This window comes from Leishmania panamensis (assembly GCF_000755165.1).
Source record: "Leishmania panamensis strain MHOM/PA/94/PSC-1 chromosome 29 sequence".
Lineage (NCBI taxonomy): Eukaryota > Euglenozoa > Kinetoplastea > Trypanosomatida > Trypanosomatidae > Leishmania > Leishmania panamensis.
The window spans coordinates 920,882-937,214 of NC_025875.1; the positions used below are offsets into that span (position 1 = coordinate 920,882).

Below are 16,333 nucleotides of genomic sequence, written 5' to 3' on the forward strand. Positions count from 1 at the left end.
CATGCATGTATCTGTGCGTGCGTGGGTGCAGGTGGATCATCCGAGAATGGGGAGAAATGAGGTACAGGGAGAGGTACGCTTCCAAGGGGAAGGGGAGAGCGTAATAGGCGAGCTCAGTTGGAAGACGGCAGCACACTAACAAGCAGCGAGAGACAATAAGGTGACAGCAGGTGAAAAGTACAAGCCCATCACGAACATCGAGTGCAAAGAATGTAGTGTGTCCAGCAGGAGTTACCCCTTCGCCACCTTTCCCCCCTCTCCGCCATCACAACGACCGTCATCGGGTGCCATTGCTGTGGCACATTTGTGGGGCAAGAAGAAGAGAGGGGAGGGGGCTACAGGGGGAGAGGGGTTCAGGACACCCAGGCGGAACGCGCTAAAGAGGCAAACGAGGCCGCTCATTGGAGGAAAGAAAAAAAAGGAGGACGCCATGGCGTACTTTTACATGAAGGGGGAAAGAGGAGGCTGGTGCGGCAACGCACGTGTCTCTTAGAAGAAGAACCATAGGCATCCCTGTGGCCTCCGTATCAAGGCAGGGGGGTGCGTACACGCGTGCTACAGGTGCACTATCCGATCCGTTGACGACTGAGTGTGTTTTCTGTCCGCCATGGCTGAGAGAGAAAGGGGGATCCACAGCGCGTCCAACGCACCTGTGGTGCAGACCGCGGCTCAGCTCCTGCTGGGAAACGGACACGTCGACGAAAACAGAGGCGACAAAAAGAGCCCCTAAAGACCAAAGAAAAACACAAATAAAAACAAACAAAGATGCCACCGGCGTACGCACAAAGAGGGAAAATCAGCTGGAGAGATGAGAAGAGAGAAAGCGAGGCGGAAGTGCACGCACTACAGCAGCAGAAGAAAGCGCCACCACAAAGAGCACCAACACGAATACGCACGCCTTTACAACCCCCCCCCCCCACACACAGAGAGAGAGAGAGAAGGGGAGGACACACCGAAACACACTTCCACAAGGTAGGCAGCACGCGGCAGACGCACGCAAGCACTAAAAGATAACACCAGGAAGACTTTCCACATTTCCAAACGAAAACCAAGGAGAGACAACAACACAGCAACGTGGTGGAGGCGAGTATGGTATCCTCCACCACAGACGAGGAAGAGATTAAGCAAGAGCAATGAGGATAAGGGGAAGGCAAGATTCAAACAATACACACCTACAACACAGACCCAGGTGCGCATTAGTGCGGCGAGATAGATGAGCAGAAGAGAAGAGCGGTAGAGGACAAGCTGGAGGGGGAGAACCGAACGTACGCCAACAGACCGCCAACGACAAAGAGAAAAAAGAAAAAGCACCACCAAAGACGGCCTGGAGAAAGTTGACCATTAAAGACGAAACACATTCGGGCACGTGACCGAGTCACTTTACGCCTCGGCCATGTCCAATCCCACCCCTTCCCCCAACCTGCTTCTCCGGCTTTGTTGATATTCTTTTATGTTGTCGCTGCTATTCCGTTTCCCCTGATAACAGGAGAAGGGGGGGGCAATATGCCTCAGCGCGCAGCATCCCACCATCTCACTACCCCCACTCTGTGGGAGGCTGCCAGGCAGCCCCTCTTCTCTCCCTGCACGTGCCGAACCACCCTCTGGCTCTGACAGGGGCAGGTGCCTACGACGCAGGGGAGGCCAGACCGATGTATCGCTGCGGATCTCGGCGGTCAGGTCGTGGACGGCGTTGCGTCGGAGCAGCCTGCGACGGCGAGCACGTGTGCGCCATCCGTGTGACGCGCGGAGTGTCAGCGTGGCTCGGCCACATCTCACGCGGCCCTCGTGGTCTACTGGTGTGCGTGGAGAGGGGGAGTGCGTCGAGCCACGCCACGGGACGCACCAGGCGGCGGCCAGCGAAACAGTGGTGGGTGGTTGGGTAGGGTGTGAGGTCGGGGCCGTGCTCAGCTAGCTCTGTCGGCGAGCTGCTGCAGCGCGTGCTGAGTGCGGCTTTGCAGGGCGCGATGGACTGTGGACAGGACTGGGGGTGAGTAGCGTTTGACTCGTGTTCCATGACAGAGAAGGGTCACACTGAAGATAAAACACCGAGGTTGTGGGCTACCAGGGTCTCGCTTCTGCTTTTTCTCTCTTTATCTTCAGACCAAGGTGTGATCTGTCGCCTTGTCTTTCGGCCACTGTGACTCACTAGGGCTGCTGGTACTACGAGCTACGGTGCCTCGCTTCTTGCTTTGCTGTTGGTGCTGCTATGACAACGACAGAGAGACTCAAAAGAGGTGAACACGTGCGCGCTGGGATTGTTCGTGTCAATCGGTTAAGAATAATGAGCATAAGAAGCACAGCAACCATGCAGAAGGCGGTTGGGGTGTGAAGAAAAAAAATAGACAACGCGCGAGACTCGAGAGAATGCGGTGGATAGGAATTCTGTGAGTCGCGCTGGGGGAGAGGGAGTCGATGAAGGAGCCGATGCTGCTTCCTTGGTTTTGCGTTGACGATAGTGGGGGCTTAAAGGGTGCAAAGAGGCTGGCGGAAATGTGCCCGCATAAAAGCGTCAACTGCTTGACGGAAGAGCGACCGAAGCAAGACGGATTGACCGAGAGCGCCGTAAAAAGGGGAAAAGGCACAGATGGAGATCAAGAGAGTGCGATGCGAGCGAAAAGCGACAACATCTACGAGAGCAAAGCAACATCTTCGGTGAGTAGTGCGTGCCAGACACGTCTGTATGCAGACGGGGGTCATGCAAGGTGGGGAGGGGGAGAAAGAAACGAGTCATGTAGGAACCCGGACGGAAATAAGAGTGAGGGAGCGTCACGAAGGGTGAGAAGGTGAATGGGGAAAGATCGAGTGAACGAGGGCAGAGACGAAGAAAGCGAAGAATGGGCGCGGAGCCAGTCACGCAGGTATGTGAGGGGAGAGGGGGTGGGTTGATGTACGGTCACGTGCCACCACAGGCAGCACCTACGGGGTTCACGGCAAAGGAAAAAAAGAAGCGCCTCTTTCCATCACGCATTTGGGCATCGCAGGCACTGTTCGGAGATACAACTCGCGCAATGACGTCTCTCATATGGGTCATTGCCGTGGACATACTACCTGGCTAGTGCGTAAAGAGAGAAGCGGAGGTGTATACGTCCTCCAGGCGTGCTGTAGGCCTCTCATCACAGGCGCGCGCGCCGCCCGTATACGTGAAGGTCGCCTCTTCACCTTCCTTCGTCCTGCTCAATGCTACACCGGTCTCTTTCTCTCTGCGTCGGTATCCACAGCATTGGTCGACGTACGTGCTTGTTTGTGCCTTGCTGCAGCAGCTGCTGCTGCTTGCGTGGCTTTATTAATCAGTTGGTGGTACGTTAACAAGGCGTTTTATACACCCACATACACGTACAGAGTCATACGCACACAGACAACTACACAACAAGGGAATGAGAGAGAGAGAGATGCAAGTGCATCCCACCCAACGCAGAGCACCCCGCTGGCCATCTCGATCCTCAGCGCCTCCAGCTTCCATCCTTAACAGACACACAGAAAGACGCGCACGACCGCAACACTCACCCAGATGAGACCCACATACTGATATGCAAAGCGGGATCAGGCCAACAACGAAGAAAGGAAGCCGTTGAGGTGACGATGATTAGTCCAACGCTAGCCCACAGGGGAAAGAGGGCAAAACGTAGGTGGGTGAGATTCGCGCACACAGACAGAGTGAAGAGACGAACCATCTCTTGTGATCAACCTGCCTCAACGCGCGCGACGCGCAAGCATACACGCATACAGGCATCCCACAAGCACAACAAAGCACGAAAAAAAAACGCACACACAGAGAGAGAGCGCAGCGGGGGGTTCGTCCACCCATACGATACCAGAAAGCACACAATGCACAGACACACGCTCCTACAGGACGGCACGCGCCACCCGCCCCTGCAGCAGCAACGGAGATGTGCGGCAACAAAGCGCACAAAAACGACAAACAACTTTGAGAAGTAAATCGCTGCATCGCAAGCGTTGTTCGTGAAGTACAATTGCCTTCCCTCTTTTTTCTCGCTCTTTTCTCTTGGCACCATCCATCTCGTCCATCGCAGGAACATGTGCCCACACTCACACGTCATTTGCTCTCTACACAACTACACAGCAAGACGCAGCTACAAAGGGAAGGGATCAGAGGCAGAACTCTTTTTTCGGCTCTGTCGCTTCGACGTCCCCTCGTGCTCTCGTTTTCCCTCCACCCTCCGTATCCCTGATTCTCTTCTCCACCGGTCGCTCCAGCAGCGATCGATGCAACGACCCCGCTATCAACACCACTGGGACGTTGGCACGCTGCTTGTCCTCCGCCATAATCAGCCCCTAGCGTTCGGCGCACGTCAGCATCTCCTTTTCGCTCCCTCACTCACTCTTAGTACCTGCCGGATCTCATCGCGTCGTACATGTCCTTGTGAACTACGCGCTTGGGCTTTTTCTTCCCGCGCAAGCCAGCCGGCAGCACAGACAGCACCGTCTCCTTGATGAGCTTGCCGCGCGGCACCCACTTGGGCAAAGGCCGGCTGTTGTCCGCTAAAATAAAGAAGATGACGGTGACTACCAGGGTTGCGGCCACGCCAGCGGTGGCGCCGATGGCGTACAAGTCCGTCTTGTCCTGCCCACGCTGCGAGGACAAATCCTCCGGCGGTGGGCCCTGGCGACTGAGCTGCGTCAGAAGCGGGTCGACGTGCAGTACACGGCGGAACTCCACCGTGCCTGCCGCCATCCCATCGGATTGGGTCAGTGCATCCACCACGACCTCGATATTTGTGTCCACGTTGAGCGAGCCAGGGATGAAGGTGAAGGCGTACACAACATTCGCCGCCGCCGCGGAAGTCTCCATCTGCCTGCTGTAGGTGATGCTGTTGTTCTTCACATGGGCCGCCAAGTCGCGGAAGGCGAGGAAGGGGTACTTGTACTGCCACCAGGCACCGTCAACGCCGCTGCTCGGGATCGTAAGCGCACCATCGATCGGATCTTTGTAGATCAGGTAGATGCGTGAGTTGTTATGCAGCACGTACACGCTGCGCACCGTCACCTCGCTCGGCTTAACGCCAGGCATGTTGAGGGTAAAGAGCGCCCAGTCGCTTGGGCCGTACGAGGAACTGAGGTCGTCAATGCACAACGGCTTCACCGCGGCGCCGCTGAGCGGAAACGGGTTCGACGCCAGCGAGAAACCGAGCGGGTCTAGCACCGGCCAGTAGCTACCGCTGCGGCACGCGCTGATCCCACCCTCGATGTGGTGTGCATCCTTCGAGAGTCGAGAGACGTACATGGACAGGCGCAAGTTGACCCGCACGTAACTGTGGTCGTCCATGAGCAGGATGAGCTGCATCGTCCCCTCGTAGTTGAAGGCGCGCGCGAGGGTCTCGTTGAGGCCGCTGCTTCCCGGCACGATACCGCGCAGCGTCACGTTCTGGTACGTTGTATAACAGTTCTGCGTCGGTGAGAAGCCGTACTGGTTGAAAACGTGCATTTTGTTATCTGGGCACTCGCCACGCATCATGGCAGGCCCCTTGAAGAGGTGCACACGGCCCTCACCATTTGGGCAGTCGCCCTCCGGGAAGTTAGGCCCCGTGTAGGAGACGTCCGCCCCCTCCAGTGGTGCCGCACACTTCGTCTTCGAGCCGGTGCACGTCGGGCACTGCTCGGAGCTCGGCGACATCCAGTCCTGTGATATCCACTTGAAGCCTCTCACATGACGGTCTCTGGCATAGCTGGTTGTCATGTACGAGTCCACGAAGGGGTAGACAAGCATATTGATGCCGAACGCCTGGTCGTGGGTCTCGTTGTCCACGTACGTGAAGAGCTCGGCGTCGACGGAGATCAGCGACTTCTGCACCCCCCACTTGGTCACTGTGACGAATTGGTTAAGGTTGATAAGAATGTCGTGCGCGCTGTAGTTCGCGTCAAACTGGCCAGGCTCGAGCCACGAGCTCGCTTGCACGGCCTCCGAGTAGAGCGTGCTCTCAAGCTGAAGTCTACCGGCAAACGTCCACACCGGCGACCCGTCATGCTTCACCATCCTTTTCATCGAGCTGAACGGGAACATGCCTGTCCACGTGACATCGCAGTCCTTCACGTCGATCGTCCAGAAGCCAAGAGAGCTGTTCATGTAGCTCGCTGGCGTCAGCAGCGGAGCATAGGTGCACGGGTCGGTGAAAGTGTCGCAGTTCACGTGCTTGCCCCCAAACTTCTGGTACCACGACTTGCCGGAGCTGTAGTAGGCACCGACACTGCCAGTGCCAGAGGCGAGAGACAGGTTGGTCCACTTCCACACATCCTCGCCCATGCCAGTGCGACCTTGGTTGGCCAGGCAGCTCATTTCAAAACTAAGAGAGCCAGCGGCAACGCTGTCGGCAAAGTCCGTTGGCTCCATGTATGCCTTCGGGGTCGTTGTAATCAGCTCGAAGGTGGGGAAGCGCGCGCCCAGGTTGCCAATCAGACTGTAAGCGAGGACGACAAGGGAGCTATTGCGCCACGTGACGGTCACGCCATCGACCGGGCGGCCATCCATGCGGGTGTAACCGGTGTCAGGCGTGATGTCCCAGACCTTCGTGTTCGGGTACGTCTTCCAGGCTTTCGTGTTACACGTGCCGCGGCAGGTGATCTGCTTGTTGGTGATGTTGGTATCGCCTTCCGGTTCGCTTGGTGAGGGTGTTGGTGTCGGGCCCAGCGTCCACTCATTCGACACCAGCAGGTAGGCTGTTCCGGTGCAGAAAGGCTGGCCCAGGCAGTACATAGTGAACGTGAAGGACAGCTGGCCCTCCTGCGTTGGCGGATGAAAGAGAAAGTCTCCCGCCAGCGCCAACTCGAGGGTGCCCGCCTGTGGAGCGTCATTGAGCTTGAAGTAGCGGCCATGCGCACACAGATCCTGCCCACGCACATTGTTCAGCGACGACCTTATGAGCACACCTGGAGTCGTCTGGTAATAATACACGTTCGCACACGGCGGCAGCGGTGAGCTGGTCGGGGAAGGGGTCGGAACTGGGGTGTAGGCCACAAACTCCAGCTTTGTACGGCACAAAAACACTTTGCCGCAGAACACGTCTACGACGACGTAATCGACGCGCTGCAAGCTGGGCGCCGTGTAGAGGAACTGACCCAGAAGGTTCAGGCTCAGATTGCCCTTGACGTCGCTGCTGCGGTTCACGAGTAGGTATGTAGTACTGTTACACAAAGAGGAAGGAACCGCGTCGAGGGCGCCGCTGATCGACTCCCCAGTCGGCACTTCATACAGGAATGACTTGGGGCACGCCTCGATCGGCGCCGTAGTCGGCGTCGGCGGGGGCGCCACTGTTGAAGCGGATACTGCAAACACCACCTTCGTCTGGCACAGAACCACCCCGCTGCACTCCATCACTACCATCACCACCACGTCTGCCTCGGTGTCGGGGGCTTGGAATACGAATGAGCCATTCGCATGGAGGGTGAAGCCCGGCACGGCGGTGCGTACCACGGCCAACGGAATCGCGCCGGTGTTGCACACGGAGCCGCTGTTCACTGTGCCCTGCAGCGACGATCCGGGGGGCACAATAAAAACGGAGACGCTGGTCGGGCAAGTAGGGGTGTCGAGTGTCAGGTGAATTCGTACCGAGCCTTGACAGACATTGACGCCGTTGCACGAGATGGTGTACGGGATGCTCGTGTCTTGTGGCGCCGTGCCGGGACTCGTGCTGTAAATGTAGCTCGTGGGGTCTGACGGCTCCGTAGCGACGGCCGTGCCCACAGACGGATCGTCGATTGTCGCCTTGTACGCACACTTCGTGTCCTGCAAGTCCAGTGGGAGCTCACGAAAGTACACCGCACCGATGAGGAAGTTGTTGACGGTGCTGTTGTGCGAGCAGGACGGCAGCGTGCTTGGCGGCCCCGGTGGCGGGGTCGTGCCTGATGCAGGCCCCAGAACCACGGACACTACATCGGCACACACGGTAGCGCCATTGCACTGAACGGTGTAGGCAAGCGAGGTGACGTCGCCGACCGTGGGGGTGCTGGGGGGGGTGTAGGTGTAGAAGAGTCCCGACAAGGCTAGCGTCACAGTGCCGACATGCGGCTCAAGTGAGATGGTCGTCGTGTAGGCGCAGCTGCTGTCCTGCATGTCCATCGGGAAGCTATCAGCTAACACTCCGTCCACTGGGCAGGTGCGCACCTTGGATGCGTGCGAGCACAGTGGGTACGTGGGACCTGGCAGCACACTTTCCGAGGAACTCAAAGACTGCGATGAGAACGGTAACGGCGCGGAGGAGGAAGACGACACCATCGTCTGCGACACAGCATAGGTGACCTTCGACTGACACTTGACTGTGTTGCCACACATCGCATTCAGTGTGATCGTTGCCGGCGTGGGGCTGTGGACACTCACCAGGTAGTTCCACTCACCCAAGGGCACCACAGCATGAGGAAGATCAGGATCCTTCACAATCATGATCGATGCAGTGCCATTGGAGACGCAAGAGCTGGTACCTTGGTAACTGAGCATGCCGGGCGTTGCTTCATCGAGGTTGACGATGTAGGTAGTGCCATGGTCGTCACAGGGAGGAGGGGCGGCAACGGTGGCAACGCTCTGACCATGCATGGGGGAGGCTATCAGGAGCATTATCCCAGCGATCAGGGTAATGGTGGCTGCATAGCGCAGCGACATTGAGCGGCGCAGCATTTTGCTTCGACCTCGGAAGTCACCTCCAGAGCTAAACGAGCGTTCCGTTGAGGGGCAGTGGGCGGTGGGTGGTGCACGAGAAGAAAGGGCGGATCACTTTCGTTGTTATGCATTACACGCGCACCAAGACCACCACAGCAGGCACTGATAGGCCAAGAGCAGACCGCCAAACACAACGAAAAAGAATGGCGCTGCCACGACAGAGTCTCCGTTGGCCCTCAAAGCGCAAAACGACAACTATAGAGAATCCGAGTAGCGTACCGACTCGCACAGACACGACGACTCAAAGTAAACAAGGAGGGGGAGGGAAGTTACTACACAGAAGAGAAAAAGCGGACAAAGACACAGCGGCCAACAAAACGAAGCAGGAAAGCGCGTCGCCAGCAGAGAGCGATCAACGAGGCAAAGCAGGATGGCGCGGTCGCACTGAGCGCGTCTTCGCCTTGGGGTTGGTTTTGGACTTTTGGATTCTTTCCTTTAAACGCCAACACGGAGAGAGAGAGGGGGAGAGAGCTGAAAGACACGCACGCAGGCGCGTACAAACGAAAAGGTGCTAAATACGATACCACGTGCGCACCTCACCGCAGGGCGAGGTGCCGGAGAGAGAACCACAAGGCAGAAATAGAAACAAAAAAAAACAACCAAGGAAAATATGACCCAAACGCGCCGCAGATGCGCTGAACAAGAGTAGGAGAGAGGGAGGGGAGAAGACCGATGGGCCTACTGTCTTCTCCCGTGAGATAGCTTACCACTTCGAATCACACACACTGCGCACGAAGCACGCGCGCGCGCATATGCACAGCGAGAACGGTTGGGAGAGACAAGATTCCTCACAGCAGGATGAGCTCTCAATCGATTAGCGCCGGTAAGTCACTTTTTTCGTGCGATTTACGCTTGACCGCGGCTGTACATGCCGACTATCGGGCCGCTCGCGCTACACGCGCACACCTTAATCTAGCTGAGGGTTGCTGACTCGAAACAACAAACGAAATATATATATATATATATATATATATATATACGCTCGTGGGTGTGGATGTGTGTGGAAACGATGACACAGTGGTGGGCGGGTGCGATATAACCTTAGTGAGTGCAATGCGTGCCGCGTCTGCTCTTCAGGGAAAGACGAAGCGGGTATGAATCTTTGGGTGTCTCGGTATTTTCTGCTGGCGCTAAGAGAGGTTAACAGATCAAGGCGCGCACTTAAACACGCGCTCGACGAGTACCACCTCTCTACTCCGCGGTGAAGAAGGTGAGCGCAATAGGATGGGAGGGAGATAAAGCGAGGGGATGAGAGCGTTACGCAGACCTCAATTAACAATGCGGCGGAGACACGAGCAACACTAATACCGACAAGAAAAGGGCAACAGAACTACAGCTACAGCAGAACACAAAAATGAAAGAGCAGCACACAACTGTTTCACTGCGTAAGTGCACAAGCGCAAAGGTCTGTGGGTCGTGTGGCGACGAACACGTGACCATAACGCAGAAAGAGAGAGAGAGAAATGGGTGCGCGAGGAAATGAAAAGATTCGATAAAAAGAGACTGCGTTGTCAATGAGGACGGAAGCAGAGATCTGAGACGAGACACACACCAGCTCCAGTTGGCACGTAGTGAGTCGTTCGCCGGTGTAGCAGTCAAGGCTGAAGCTGACGACAACCATAGTCGACTCGCCGCGAACGAGGCCCGAGTAGGGAAAGGCCAGAGAAGACATATCCACTTTTCGGCTGAGATAAGGTCCGCACAAAGACAGTGGCAAAGGAAGAAGGTGGGAGGCATGCACCGCCAGTGCAGTGGTTTCTTCCCCTTTTCTCTGCATTCCTGTTTCTTTGCCTCCATCTTTCAAGCAGGAGGTGACGTGCGTGGTACCGATGGGTGTGAGTGCTCTTCGAAATCAACCACACACACACACACACATGTGCCCTTTCTCGCGTCGCACGCCGCGCAAGCTGCTACGAGACTCCTCTGCAGGCTCCGTATAAGCGTGCGGTGTTTTCTTTTCTTTTTTTCTTTTTCAGGCCTCGTTCCTCATTGGCGTTAACAGTCATGTGGAATCATTTGGTGAGCGTAGGAAGAGGAAGCGAGAAGGGGGACACAACAAAGCGTCACGGTACAGGAGAAACAGGAATGAAGGACGACACACACACAGAGAGAGAATACCGTAAAAGAGGCTGCTACAAGGAGCACCACCACCACCACACGGCCCTATCCTTTTCCATTGTAGCTGTGCCCCTCCCTCCCTCCTTTCCTCTTTTTCGTTTGTGGTGGTGGAAGTGGTTCGTCTTGCTGTTCTTGGCGTGGAAGGAGAGAGGGGTGGGTGGGTGCTCCTAGCTAGCGCAGCATCCAAGGAAGTAGTAACAACGATAGCACACAAGGGAGAAACGGAAAAGAGAGTCGCAGTGCAGCGCTGCAATGCGACCAGAAAAGAAACGCGAGCAAAAAAAAGGGGAAAACAAACGACAGACGCACTCGAAGCGTTTCGCCCTTTTCACTTTCTCAACAAAAACGGAGAGCGACAGCCACGCCTCTCGCACCGCTTCGACACTCAGCTGCCCTGCCTTTTGACTGAGCACACACACCCGCACACGTCCAACTCGCCTTGCATCAACGCTTTTCTTTTCATTTGTTGGCTGCGCACTTCGCTGCGGCCGCCCTTTCCTCCCTCCTGAGTTGTCCTTCAATCCGCCCAGGTGTGCGCAGCACTCATCCACGCTGATGTCGGCAACGTCCTCCCTCCCTCCTCTGTACACGGCACGAGATGTGGCACGCGGTGTAGTATACACGGCCAGCAAGCGCACACAAAACTAAGCGAGAAGAAATTTTGAAAGGAGCGGCTCGACACCACACTCACGCACACGCGCAACGAGGAAGGGAAAGAGCGACCAACGTACGGGAGCTCACATAGAACCAGCAAAAAGAGTGGGAGGACTGGTGTCTGGTGTCTCTGAGTGCACTGTGTAGGAGGCGAGGGCACGGCATGTGGCAATAAAGGCATCAATACATTCAACGAGAAAACGAAAGCGAGGAGGAAAAAAGGACGAGAGAGGCAGAAAAGGAGGCCACAGAGCAAAAACAAGAACAAATGAGTATTCACACCCACAACAGATTCGACACCTCACGAAGTCCCTCACCCCATCCCTTCTCTCCGTGTCTCTCTCTCGCTCTCGATCATTCAGCTGCAGAGTATTGTTTGCACACGCATGCGCATCTGGAATATTCGCTTTTGCGTTTGTCTTTCCGTCTGATGTGGCGGGTCCTTTTTTCTCGCTCTTTCGCCACCGAATCCGCATTTTTAGATGCGATGTAAATAACCACAACCACCACAAATCAAAGAGGCAGCAGAGAGACGGGGGGGGGAAGAGAACCAGCGCATTCTCTGACATGCACGTGTGTAGAGTCAGAAACGACATAGCAGCATCGAGGTTTGTGAAAGAGAAGAGAGGGAAGGGAGGACAACACATGCGTATGGGCAACGGCACAGTGACCGCAGCCGTGGCCACCAAGAAACAAAAAAAAGCCTCGTCAGTTGAAGGAACAGTGAAAAGAGAACAAAAGACTCATAATAATCATAAAGACAAAAAACGAGAAACAAAACATATGAAGGCGCGAAGGGATCAGAGCAAACAAGACCAGGCAACAACAATGGGGGTGGGGCGGGGCGGGGAGGGGGAGAAGGAAACCACACGACGCGGAGAGGGGGGACAATCACGGGTAACGTAAACATAGGCGTGTGGATAGACACAGAGAGTGCTTGCCAACCTACATGTGTGGCATCCCTGCACTCATCAAATCGCATTGCAGCAGTGCCCCCACCACCACCACCACCCGTGGTCTTCGAGTTCTTTTTCCTCAGGCAGACAATGAGACAGCTGGTGAGCAAGAGGGGGAACTCGGTAGAGGAAACTGAAGCTCTAGCTTAGGTAGACGAGGGCGGTTCCCTACCGAGGTGGTAGTCGCGCACGCTGTTGAGAGCATTCTGTGCCTTCATGAGAGCATCGAGCATCTCCTTGGCTGCCTTGCGCTGTGCCGCGATGCCTGGAGGCTCGGAGAGCAGCGAAGTGGCCGCCTTTTCCGAGTACAGCTCACGGACCAGGCGCGCATAGACCTCCTCGCGCAGGCGAGAGATCATTAGCAGCGTGATTGCCTTGGGCACCTGATCGGCGATGTTGCCTTTCACAATCGCAAAGTAGCCCTCTACCATCTCGCGAATGGCGTTGTTCATGCGCTGCTCGTGCATCGTCATGCTGTTGCCCAGCATAATGCGTGATGGCACGTCAGTCATGCTGGCCTTGTTTCCGGCAGTTGCGAGGCTGTCGACCCAGCCCTGATCCTTCGACTTTTCCAGCTTCTTTTCATCCTTGCCGCCCTTTTTGTCATCTTTCTTGGGATCTTTACTGTTGCCCTTCTGATCCGCCGGTGGATTGCCAGTCGTGGAAGGGTTCGACTCAGTCCCCTTCGACGGCCCCGAGGGCGCATGGCCGTTTGAGGTGCCGTAGATGTTCTCGAACGCGCGCTGAGCTAGTTCATCCATCATCGGGTGCTTCACGTTAATGAAGCCACGCTCGGCGCTGATGATGGTACGGACGTGCGCCGAGGTCGGCGAGCGGTAGTCAAGCAGCATATTATGGCAAATCGAGATGATGGCCTGCTTCAGGTTCGGGTAGCGGTCCACCTTGGCAGCGCAGATATTCACGATATTGATCAGCTCCTCGTACACGAAAGAGACGCACTTGATGGACGGCTCCTCGAGGCGGGCGATCTGCTGCTTCGACAAGGCGACGAACACCTGGTCGGAGGGGAACAGGGTGGCGTGCATACCTGCCATGTTACGGGTGTTGATACGAATGTAGTCGTCTGTGAGATCCTTCCTGGCGCTCAGGCTAGTCACGTAGGTGGCGAAGCACTCGTGGAAAATGTAGTCGAGACGCGCACCACCGAGCAGTTCCTTCGTGGCATCCGTGATACCGCCATCGATCGTCTGATTTACTGTGTCGCTGAAAAGCTTGATGAGGGACAGCACCTGCGCGCTGGGCTCGGTGATGTTCTGATCAAACATGCCGAGCTTCTCCATCTGCTTCCTGGTGGCTTCCATCAGCTGGTCCACGTGGCGCTTTAGGTCTGGAATGACGGCTTTGATGTGCTCCAGCAGCAAGTTGTTCAGCTTCTTGCTAAGATAGACGGTGCCGGCCTCATCTGCGATGGAGGAATAGGTGGGTGAGTTTGCGAAGAAGTCATACTCGCTCTGCCGGGCAGCCTCCATCGACTTGCGATCGTTGATATCCTGTTGGCTGCGGCACACAACACCGACAAATCCATGGCGGAGATGCAGCACCTTGTTCTGCAGCACATCAAAGCAGTCCGTACCCTTGTCCATCAAGTCAATCTTTGTTAGCACGCCGACTGTGCGCGTACCCTCCGGGTCCAGCTGCTTTGCCAGGCGCAGCGATTGGCTGGTGGCAAGATCGGTGTTGGCAGGGGAAATGGCCAGAATGATCGTGTTCTTGGGTGACACATAGCGCGTCACCATATCCTTGATCTGGCGGTCAATGTCCTTTGGCTGATCTCCCACGGCGTTCATTACCAGACCAGGCAAATCAACGAGGGTAAGGTTGAGCACCATGTTCGAATACACTTTGAGGTTGATCGGCTTATCCGTAATCGCGTGCGGGCCAGCCACTTCAATGGTGCGGCGCGTGATTTCCTCTTGGATGGCGTTGAAGTCAAAGAACTTCTTGTTGGGGACGTGCAGGAACTCACCCCACTCCTCCGAATTGGACTTGGGCAGCTGCACGAGCTGCAGCACGAGAGGGCAGCGTGTGACGATGCCCGAGCCACGCGGCAAAAAGTCCTTGCCAACGATCGACTCCAGCACGGAGCTCTTGCCGCAGCTCTGACTACCGACGACGGCGATCTGGGGGAGGTTGAGCTTGATGTTCATCTTGACGCCGGAGAAGGCGTCATGAAGCTCATTGATCACACTAATCAACTGGTCCATGGTTGCGAGTCTTGGTGACGGACGTGGGTGAAGGGGGGTAAGGGGGTTATTGTGTGGAAAACGATGAAGGGAGGGGAATGTTGGGGTATAAATCGTCAATGACGGGCAGCCGGAAAAAAAAAAGCGAAAGAGCGAAACAAGAGAAAAGGGGACTGCTAGCAGACACAAATACACCAAAAGTGCAATGTGAGTGCCCTACGGTGCTGCTTACGGCAAGGGCACGGGGACGTCTGCGGTTCGACTGGTGGTGGTGGTGGTGGTGCCCTTTCCTATTTCGCTCGCCCCCCTCCCTCTCACTTCCTCACTCTGGGATGCGCAAAGGGCAGGAGAGAAACGTGAAGACGAATGAAAGCGAGGAGAGGGAAGAGAAAAACACAGAAGCCCCACAAACAGGAAGTAAAAGCTTACTCAAAGGAGAGAAAAGTGACACAACACGCACACACACACAACAAACGAAAAGCGAAGAGGGGGACACCGAGGAGGGGCGAGCACGCACCCGGGCACACGCACCAAAAGAAAGCGGCCCTATAACGAAAAAGCAGCTGCGTTCTCGTCAATTTGTTCAGCACAAACGCCTACGAGAAAAAAAAAAGAGCTGAAGCAGGCACACGTTTGCACAGAGAGACCGTGGACGTCACTTGAGGGGAGGGGGAGGGGCTGTGCGTAGATGGGAGAATGGCCCGCACACCAGGAGAGAGGGTGAGTTTGGGTGGGGATGGGGGAGGAGGGGTAGGGAAAGCAAATCAGCGCTGGACACGAAAACACGGGAAAGGAGCGTTGAAAAAAAAGGCGGACGGGCACCCAAACTCACTTTTGTCGAAGCCTTGAATGGCGCAGCACTGATGTGGGAAGAGAGAGAGAGAGAGAGGAGGAAAGTAGGAAGGGGTCGCGCGTGTATGCAGATGCCAACAAGTGTTGTGACTGAAATTGAAGATGAAGAAGAGTGAAGGGAGGCGCACAACGTAGATACCAAGTCGGGGAAAGGCAATAAAGCAAGGGTAACGGAGTTTGAAACCAAGCGTGAAAGAGAGAGGAAGGGAGTAAGAGCTGTGCTGTCAGGCGAAAGAGGAGCACATGCAAGAAACAACGCGTAATCAGACGAGCAAAGACTCATGCATATTGACCACATCATGTGTCACGACGAGGTATCCAAAGGGCGACATCCGACGAGTTCCTCCCTCACCTCCTCAAAGCACACCAGCAGGCACGCATACGCATGCGCGCAGAGACAAAGAGTGATCGATGTAGAGGGCGCAGTGCCTCATAGGAGTAGGGAGATGAGGCCACACGCAGTGTAAAGAAATACAGTGCTGCCCTTTTGGGCCTTATGCATTGTTGTTGTTCTTGACTAGCTACTCTGCGTAAACCACGGCAAGAAGAGCGGGTGAAAGGGAGAACGGCGAAGGAGTGCGCGGCTGCGCGGACAGAACACACAGACATGCACAGAGCATTTGAAGAGAGACGACAGCTCAAGTAGCAACGAACAAATCGTCGAAAAACAACAAACAAATCACGTCTTCCCCCCCCCCCCGAGTTGTCGCCACGCACAACATCATGGCTGACGAAGTCAAGGCATTTCCTCGGAAAACTCGATGGTCTTTTCTATTACCGACACACTTTCCCGCAGCGCTGTGACACGCACGTGCATAGACACACGCAAGGCGATGTACCACGTGCGCCCCCCCCCCATACACACACGCTACACTCTTTCACAT

General features: G+C 55.8%; 2 protein-coding genes across 2 annotated transcripts, besides 1 other annotated feature; both read right to left on the bottom strand.

Moving 5' to 3' along the window:
- The first annotated feature begins 1,492 nt into the window (after nucleotides 1–1,492).
- Nucleotides 1,493–2,043: a repeat region.
- A 2,299-nt stretch (nucleotides 2,044–4,342) lies between these two features.
- On the bottom strand, nucleotides 4,343–8,623 carry LPMP_292220 (hypothetical protein; the record flags this gene model as incomplete). Its single annotated transcript, XM_010702524.1, has 1 exon — nucleotides 4,343–8,623. One exon carries the CDS (start codon nucleotides 8,621–8,623, stop codon nucleotides 4,343–4,345), a length of 4,281 nt encoding a protein of 1,426 aa, XP_010700826.1.
- Nucleotides 8,624–12,539: 3,916 nt separating this feature from the next.
- LPMP_292230 (GTP-binding protein, putative) lies at nucleotides 12,540–14,618 on the bottom strand (the record flags this gene model as incomplete). Its single annotated transcript, XM_010702525.1, has 1 exon — nucleotides 12,540–14,618. One exon carries the CDS (start codon nucleotides 14,616–14,618, stop codon nucleotides 12,540–12,542), a length of 2,079 nt encoding a protein of 692 aa, XP_010700827.1.
- Nucleotides 14,619–16,333: the final 1,715 nt, after the last annotated feature.